Raw genomic sequence first — 9,589 nt, 5'->3', positions numbered from 1 at the left:
TCTCTCTCTCTATCCCTCTCTCTCTATCCCTCCTTTTCCTCTTTCCCTATTTCTTCCAACGTTCCACCATGCGAGGATCACGTGGAGAGGCCGCGACCCGTGATTGGCAGAGAGCGGGAATGGGCGGAGCCACCGGTACAGGAAGGGGAGAGAGATAGAAATATTGAGAGACAGCAATAGACAGAGAAATACAGTGAGGGGGGAAATGTAGTGAGACAGAGAAGTATAGTGAGTGAGAAATATAGTAAGAGAAATGTAGTGGGAGAGACATAGTGAGATATATATATATAGAGAAACAAATGGAGAAAAACACAGTGAGAGAAATATAATGAGAGAAAGATAGTGAGAGAGTTATAGTATGTGTGTGAGAGTGAAATAGTGAGAATCATAGTGGGGAAGAGAGACTTATAGTGGGAGAGACAAATAGCAAGAGAGAGAGACATATGTACATAGAGAATTGTAGTGAGAGAGGAAAGAAATATAGTGAGAGAAAAATATACGTATAGAGAGAGAAATGTAGTGTGGGAGAGAGAAATAGAGAGTAGAGAGAAATATGGTGAGAGAGATATTGACAAAGAGAAAAATTGTGAGACGGGAAAGAGTAAGTGAGAATTGAAAAACAGACAAATAGAAATGGGTGATAGAAATAGAAACGAAGAAGTAGAGGAGGAAAAGAGAAAAATAGAGCAAGAGGAAAAATAGAGTGAGAGAAGAGAAAAACAGCAAAGAATAGAGCAAGTGTAAAAGTAGACCAAGAGAAATAATTAGGGAGAAAGGAGAAGTAGTTACAGAAAATTAGATAGAGAAAAATATGAAAGAGACAGAAAGGAGAGAGAGAGAAATACAGTGGACAGCACGGTGGTTAGCACTGCTGTTTCATAGCACCAGAAACCCAGGTTCAGTTCCAGCCTTGGGTGTCTGTCTGTCTGGAATTTGCACTCCTCCCCGTGTCTGAGTGGATTTTCTCCGGGTGCTCCGGTTTCCTTCCACAGTCCAAACATGTGCAGGTTAGGGTGGATTGGGCCATGTTAAATTGCCCCATAGTGTCTAGGGATGTGCAGGCTAGGTGGGTTAGCCATAGGAAATGCAAGGTTACAGGGATGGGGTGGTCTGGGTGGGATGCTTTTCGGAGGGTCACTGTAGGACTTGATGGGGTTAGTGTCCTACTTCCACACTGTAGAAATTCTATGACTGTAGAAGTTAATCATGAGAATGAGAGCGAGATTGAGTGAGAGAAATAAGGAAAGCAAGAAACAAAATGGGAAGAAACAGCTGAAAACAGGAGAAAGAGACCAATGTGAAAGAGAGAAAAAAAAGGAGAAAAAGTGAAAAAATATATAGAGTGACATACTGGAGTGTGAGAAATGGTGAAATACAAGTGGAGAAAGAGGGCAAGAAATGGAGAGAGGAAAAATAGGGGATTATCAGAGAGAGTGACAAAATATCAAAGAAAAGAGAAATAGGCAGGGAGAAAGAGGGATTTTAAAAACAGAAATATAAAGAAGAATAGAAAGAAAAAATAGCAAGAAAGAGAAGGAGAGAGAAGGTTGAAGTAGAGAGAGGAGAAAGAAATACAAATAGAGAGAGGGAAAGAAAAATAGATAGAAAGAGGTGAAACTGAAAAACCGCAGGGAAGGAAAAGACAGAATCAGAGATCATGAGAAAGGAGAAATAGAGATAGGCAAAATAGCGAGTGACATGAGACAGAGGAGAAATAGGAAAGAGAGAGAGAATAAGGATAATGAGAGAAGAGAAATTGAGTTAAATTGAAAGAGAGAGAAGAGACGGGAGAAATATAGACAGACATGGAGAGAGGGAAGAAGAGAAAAATAAAGAGGGAGGAGAAATTGAGAGGAGAAACAGAAAGGGAGAAATACACAGCGAGGAGAAATAGAGCAAGAGAGCAGAAATGGAAAAGTGCAAAAAATTAGAGGGAGAGAAAGAGAGGGGAAGGGGAGAGGAAAAACAGAAAGAAAGAAAAAAAAGAGAAGTAGTGTGGTGAAATAAAGAGAGTACATAACATGAACATCTGGTTCGCTGTCTGTGTGTGTGTGTGTAACATTACCCTGTAGTTGGATAGACTGCCTGTACTATTAGAACATAGAGCTTAGAATAGTGCAGTACTTGAAGAGGCCCTTCAGCCCATCATGTCTGTATCAGTGATGGTGCCATTTTAAAGTGAACCCATGTGGCCGCGTATGGTCCATATCCCTCCAATCCCTGCGTGTTCATGTGTTTGTTTAAATGCCTCGTCAATGTGGCTAATGTATCTGCTTCTACCACCTTCCCATTGCTGCCGGTTCCAAACACCTGCCACCCTCTGCATATAAAATTTACCTTGCACATCTCTTTTAAACATTCCCCCCTCATCTTAAACCTATACCTGTTGGTATTTGACATTTCCATCCTGGGATAAAGGCTCTGACTACCCATCCCATCCATGCCTCTCAATTTTATATACTTCAATGGTTACCCTATTGTACTGCAGCATACGATTTACCTCTGTGCTCTTGTGGTATATCAGATGGTTTTATTCTTCTCTCTTAAACTATACCTTGTACAATGCACAACGCTATTTTGACCTTACACGATGTCGAGCCATTCGTTTGAATGCTTTCAGTTGCTGATACATTTCCACTTCTTGAACTGTACAGATAAGAGGTGGATTGAATTTTAACAAGGGTCTAGTATTGTTCCATGCATTTTCAAGAACTAAAGTGGTTTTCAACACTTTCAATATAAACATGAAAACGTTCTGTGGCAAATGTCACATCAGAAATGGATAAAGGTTTAACCTGCAGGTTGAGAGCAGATGAGGTTCACTTGATGAATCGAGCAACATTAGCAATAGTGGTTGTGTCTAATTATTGGTGTGTACAGAACAGGCAATTCAATCAGTCGAGCCTGTCTCACCATGCAATATGAACATGGTTGATCAGTATTTTTTATCACCCTATCGCCATAACCACGTGTACCATTTGTATCGATCTTTGTCTTAAACATACTCAAAGACTGAGCTTCCGATCTGAGTAGTTTAACTTCTTGCAATAAAGTTTAAGATTCCATGAGCGTTCCTAATAGCTTGCTGCTCCTGTATGTTAGCATGTCCCTTTGTATAAGTACACTTTCCAACCTTTCACCATTTAAGAAATACTCTACACATCTGTTTCTCCTACCAAAGTGCATAACCTCACATTTTTCCACATTATATTCCATCTGCCATGTTCTTGCCCAATCACTTAAGCCTATCCAGATTGTCCTGAAGCTGCTTTACATCTTCCTCACAACACATTACCACTTAGCTTTGTATCATCCATACATTTGGAAATATTATATTTGCTTCCCACTTCCAAACCATTGAAAAAGATTGTGAACAACTAGGGCCCAAGCACTAATCGTAACAATACCCTGTTATTCAGAGCCTGCCAATGTGAGAATGACCTATATCCTCCCACTCTGTTAGCCAATCATATATCCATGCCAATATATTATATCCTATCCAATGAACTTTAATTTTTCTAACCAGCCTCTGTCGGGGTTTTTTTTTAATCAAAAGGCTTCTGAAAATCTAAATATGCTATGTCCATCAGCTCGCGTTTAACAATTTTGTTAGTAATATTTTAAAATAAACTCCCAAGTTCTTCAGATACAATTTCCTATTTGCAAGTACATGTTGACTACACTCACTCATATCATTATCGACCAGGACTGTTGATTCAAGACTGTGACATCCTAATTGTGACAACCACAAACCAGATTCACAATATCCCTCCCAGTGACCCAACCGCACACTACCCAAACCTGCAACCTAGCTGCAATCCATTCATCCTTTGCCCCACACCAATACACCTAACCTCCTACCAATCCAGGGAAAAAAATGTTCCAAACCTTGAGGGTGCTGGAAAGTTGTTCTCACCAGCAGCAGGGTTGAGAGGCAGAGTACTCCAATTTAACTAAAGGGACCACAAATCACCAAGCTCTTATTTCCAGGACTGTCTCATTTTCTCTGGAGATTTCCCCTGCACAGCTTCCCACCTCATCGTACCCCAAACAATCCATTTCTACCTCCTTCCGAAAAAGCTACAGACAGGACTGCCCTGATAGACCCATCATTTCAGCCTGTTCCTGCCCCATTGAATTTATTCCTGGCACCATCACTTTGTTCAGTCTGTTTCCACTTATACCTGTGATTCTTCAGATCCTTTACATTGGTTCTACAGTCTTTGGACCCCAGCTAGCCCCTGTCCATCATCGATGTTCATTTATGTATCCATCCCCCATCAACAGAGTCTGAGTACTCTCTGCCTCTTCCTCTAGATGAGGTCTGAACAGTCCCCATCCACCACAACCCTCTGTTACCTGGCTGAGTTCATTCTGACTTTGAACCACATCTTCTTTAACCGTCTCAATTTTGCCAAGGGCACCTGCATGGGTCCCAGTTATGCCTGTCTCTTTGTGGGGTACATAGGACATTTCTTGTTTCAATCCTACTTGGTCCCCACCTACAACTCTTTCTCTGGTACACTTATGATGACAAATTCTTGCAAAAGGGATTATTGTGTAAGATTAAAGCGCATGATATTGCAGGAAGTGTATTGAGATGGACAGGAAACTGGTTGGCAGAGAGGAAACAAAGAGTAGAAATTAATGGGTCCTTTTCAAATTGGCAGGCAGTAACTAGTGGGGTGCCACAGGGATCGGTGCTGGGACCCCAACTATTCACAATATATATGAATGATTTGGATGAGGGAACAAAATGTAACATCTCAAAATTTGCAGATGGTACCAAGTTGTGCGGAGGGGTGAACTGTGACGAGAATGCAGAGATCCTTCAGCATGATCTGGACAGGTTGGGTGAGTGGGCAAATGGCAGATTCAGTATAATTTGGATAAACGTGAGATTATTCACTTTGGAAGCAAAAGTTAGGCAGCAGATTACTACCTGAATGGCTGTAAATTTGGAGAGGGGAGTGTGCAGCAGGATCTAGGTGTCCTTGTGCACCAGTTGCTGAAGGTGAGCATACAGGTGCAGCAGGCGGTAAAGAAGGTAAATGGTATGTTGGCCTTCATTGCGAGAGGTTTCGAGCACAGGAGCAGGGGTGTGTTGTTGTAGTTATACAGGACCTTCGTGAGACTACACCTAGAATATTGTGTGCAGTTTCGGTCTCCTTTTCTGAGGAAGGATGCTGTTGCTCTCGAGGGAGTGCAGTGAAGGTTTACCAGGCTGATTCTGGGGATGGCAGGTCTGACATATGAGGAGAGATTGACTGACTAGGTTAGGATTGTTTTTGCTGGAGTTCATAAGAACGAGGGGGGGATATCTCATACAGACTTATAAAATTCTAAAAGGACTGGACAGGGTAGATGCGGAGAGAACATTCCCGATGGTGGGTGTGTCCAGAACCAGGGGTCACAGTCTGAGGATTCGGGGTAGACCATTTAGGACAGAGATGAGGAGACATTTCATCACCCAAAGAGTGGTGAGCCTGTGGAATTCATTATCACAGGAAATAGTTGATGCCAAAATATTGAATATATTCAAGAGGCGGCTAGATATAGAATTGGGGCGAATGGGATCAAAGGTTATGGGGAGAAAGCAGGATGTGACTGCTCAGTTGGACGATCAGCCATAGTTGTGATGAATGGCAGCGCAGGCTCGAAGGGCCGAATGGCCTCCTCCTGCTCCTATCTTCTATGTTTCTAAGATCAACAGGGACTGCTGGTCCACATAGGCCATGCCAGCTTCAGTTGGCGGTATACCTTGGCATGTTCTTGAATTGTATTTACATTGACAAGGAACCTGTAACCCATCCTGGGGAGAATGAAATCCATTTGCTCGTTTCCACTTGTTTAACCAATTTCATGGAATGAGGGTGTCTCTTGCTGGACCAGGCAGCATTTATTGCCCGTCCCTAATTGCCCCAGAGGGCAGTTAAAAGTCAACCACATTGCTGTGGGTCTGGAGTCACATGTAGGCCAGACCAGGTAAGGATGGCAGTTTCCTTCCCTAAAGGACATGAGTGAACCAGATGGGTTTTTCCTGACAATTGATTATGGATTCACGGTCATCATTAGATTCTTAATTCCACATATTTTTTATTGCATTCAAATTCGAACCTGGGTCCCCAGGACATTAGCGGAGTTTATGGTTTAATAGTCTGGTGATAATACCACCCCGGCCACCCCGGATCCTGAGACCCCCACACGCTCTCGCACTCCCCCAGCTCAGGATAGTATGCAGAGACTTCAACTGTGCAAAAGTAGGCCATTCAGCCCATCAGATCCACTCCTGCTGACTAAGATCTGACTGTACTCATCCCCTTTTCCCAGTTAGAACATGGTTGAGCTGTACTCCACCCTGGCCTCACAGATCACTGAGGGTGGCAGGTAGGTAGGGAGAGCAGTGAATAAAGCACACAGTGCCCTCAGCTTTATTAACAGGGGCACAGAGTACAGGAGCAAGGAGGTGATGCTGAACTTGTACAAGACCCGTGTTAGACCCCCAGCTGGAGTATAGTGTCCAGTTGTGGGCCCCACATTATAGGAAAGATGTGAACCCATCGGAGAGAGAGCGCAGAAGCGATTTACAACAACGGTTCCAGGGATGGTTAATGTCAGCGATGAGGATAGATTGGGGAAGTTGGGACTGTTCCCTTCGGAGAGAAGGAGGCTGAGAGGGAGATCTGATAGAGGCTTTCCAAATCCCGAGCAGGGGGCTGGACAGAGGAGGGAGGGAGAAGCTGTTCCCGCTCGGAAAAGGAACAGGAACGAGAGGGATATAGATTTAAAGTGATGTACAAATGAAGCGAGGGTGAAGTGAGGAGAGACTCTCTCACCCAGTGGGTAGTGAGGGTGTGGGATGTACTGCCTGGAAACGTGGGGGAGTAGGGGGGCAGGTTCGACGGAGGTATTCCAGAGGGGAATTGGATGGATATTTGGATGGAAATGGGGACAGGGTGAAAGGGCAGGAAATTGGGCACTGGGGAATGATGTTTATTTGAAGAGCTAGTGTGGGAACGATGGGCCCAATGGAATCCTATGGGGGCTATTTCTGCCTACTCCCTTGCTCTCCTACCAAAGTCTAAACCTCCACCTCAACAAACCTTTTGATCATCTTAACTCCACCCAGTCCTATCCCTCCACGGTACACAGAGCTTGTCTCAGTAAGGCACTTTGTCCTCACAATGTAACCCCACCGCAAACTCTCCAGGAAAGAGAGAGAGACACTCCCTGGGAAAGAGAGAGGGAGTCTCTCTGGGAGAGAGAGAGAGAGATGTGTACATTCCCGGTGAGAGAGAGAGAGAGACGCGCTCTCTGGGTCTCTAGTGACTGCCAACACACTTTCTGAGTCCTCCTGACACACTGTCAGGTGATAGCTTTTTGACTGGCAGGGACTCAGTGGGCTGAAGGCCCATCTTCTGCAATGTGCACCAACATCAGTCAATCTGTCTTCCCTCGGGAGCACTGTCGGCACTGTCTCTCAGGATCACTGTAGCCCTGTGTCCCTTGGCAGCAGTGAGCGATGGTGGTCTCTCTGAGAACATTGGCACTCTGGTTGACTGTAGCCCTCTGTTCCTTGGCAGCACTGAGCGATGGCGGTCTCTCTGAGAACATTGGCACTCTGGTTGACTGCTGGTTCGTGGAAGAACGTGGTGGAAAGAGCAGCTTCCCCAGTTCCATCACCCAGGAACCAGCCGCCCTGCTCCTTCGCCACATCCCGTACGAGGACAGAGAGTTTCCAGAACTTCCCGCCGACCTGCCCCTGCCCTCTGAGCTGAAGCCCGGCAGGTTCTTCGAAGTGAGAGGTAAGAGGCGGTGGGTGGGGTGGGGGCAAGTGGACGAGTTATAACCCCTCATTGCCTTCCCTCTCTCCCGACAGATTACTCACGGATCATGGCCCACCCCGGGTTCAGGGAGCCGAGAAACCCGAGGGAGAAGCCGCACTGCGAGATTAATACGTATGGCCCACAGGATTCTAGCGTCTCCTGGGCCACCCGCCTGACTGAAGATGAAAAGACTCCAGCCTATCAGTCCAGCAGCTGGTTCTGTAGCCACCTCCAGACTTTCGACCTGTCTTTCAGCGTGGCCAGTGTCCATCGGGTCACCTCGGGCCTCAGGGAGACGGACGATCTCTCTCCGCTTCATACCTCAGGTATCGGCCACGTAGGGCCCTGAGCCTAACATTCCCAGTGTACTCTGCCTCTGTCTGCTATCGATCACCCACCCGGCCCGAACTTATTCCCCGTCCCCTCTCCCCCTCAACACCATCCCCTGCCAACCCTGACGTCGCTGAGGGCCTTGAAGTCTCGCGTAGGTCAGTGTGAGTAACAGGCAATCATTAGCTACAAGCAACAGTCATCCTGACGCTCCCTAATTCCAGCTGCTTGTTGCAGTCTTCCAGGCTTCAGATTGTCCACATCTCTGGATTAACAGCTTAGTGATACAACCGCAAGGCTATGGCCTCCCCAAACTGGTCTGACACTGTAAACAGAAGGATTAGCAACTTTTACAAAGGCCCGTTCTGAGGAAGGGTCACGGGACCCGAAACGTTAACTCTGTTTTCTCCTCCACAGATGCTGCCAGACCTGCTGAGCTTTTCCAGCAACGCTGGGGCCCCATGCTTGAGCCTGCGTTGAGGGATTGGTCCTCAACCGATCTTTCCACATCCAACAGCCGTAGCCTGTGTGACTCCCTGCCCCCATTTACCGAGGCACGGATCTCCTAAGGGGAGTTTGGCGAGAGGATCGGAAACCAGAGAGCACAGATTTTAGATAACTAGCAAGGAAAGTCAAAACAGTAAGAGCTTCTGCAAGCATAAGAAAGTGAGAGAGTAGCTAAATTGAATGAGAGGGTGAGACTGGGGCATTAACAATGGAAAGTACAGAAATGGGAGGCTTTGGATCAGTATCTTGTATCTGTCTTTAAGGCAGGAGGCAGAAAATAAATCCCAATAAAAACAGGAAGAATCAAGAGGGAAGCAGGAACATAAAACAACCATGATCTCAAGAGACAGGATGTTCGGATTTTGTTGGGAATTCAAGGCTGCAGTCAATGGTCCGCATCTGGGAGTTGGAAAAGTGGATACAGTGATAGCGAATGGATTGGCTGCAATCTTTCAGGGTTCTGCAAAGGTGCTAGCAGATTGGAAAACTGCAAATGTAACACCATTCCTTAAGAAAGGAGACAGGAAGCAGGAGACTATAAACCAGGAAAACACTGGGGCATCACTGGAGTCTGATATTAAGGACATTTGTAATACAGTCAGGGGAGTCAAAAAAATTCATACAATCCCTACAGTGTGGAAGCAGGCCATTCAGCCCATCAAGACCACACTGATTCTCCAAACAGCATCCCACTCAGACCCACCCAATCCCCATAACCCCACATTTCCCACGGTTAACCCACCCAGCCTGCACATCCCTGGGCACTATGGGACAATTTCCCACGGCCAATCCACCCTAACCTGCACATCCCTGGGCACTACAGGGCAATTTAGCACAGCCAACCCACCCTAACCTGCACATCCCTGGGCACTATGGGACAATTTAGCACGGCCAATCCACCCTAACCTGCACATCCCTGGGCACTA

At 45.9% G+C, this 9,589-nt stretch overlaps 1 protein-coding gene across 1 annotated transcript in view; it reads left to right on the top strand.

Annotated features, from left to right (window-relative positions):
* Positions 1–9,589, top strand: part of LOC109919726 (tapasin) — an 11,959-nt gene that overhangs the window by 1,491 nt on the left and 879 nt on the right. The window contains exons 2-3 of the mRNA XM_048620638.1: positions 7,584–7,805; positions 7,880–8,152. Of these exons, the coding sequence (XP_048476595.1) occupies positions 7,584–7,805; positions 7,880–8,152 (495 nt within the window). The remainder of the gene's footprint in view (positions 1–7,583; positions 7,806–7,879; positions 8,153–9,589) is intronic.

The sequence above is a fragment of the Rhincodon typus genome, chromosome 47 (assembly GCF_021869965.1).
Source record: "Rhincodon typus isolate 14 chromosome 47, sRhiTyp1.1, whole genome shotgun sequence".
NCBI lineage: Eukaryota > Metazoa > Chordata > Chondrichthyes > Orectolobiformes > Rhincodontidae > Rhincodon > Rhincodon typus.
Note: the sequence above shows the minus strand (reverse complement) of the source record. Positions and strands in the feature narration are given on the sequence as shown.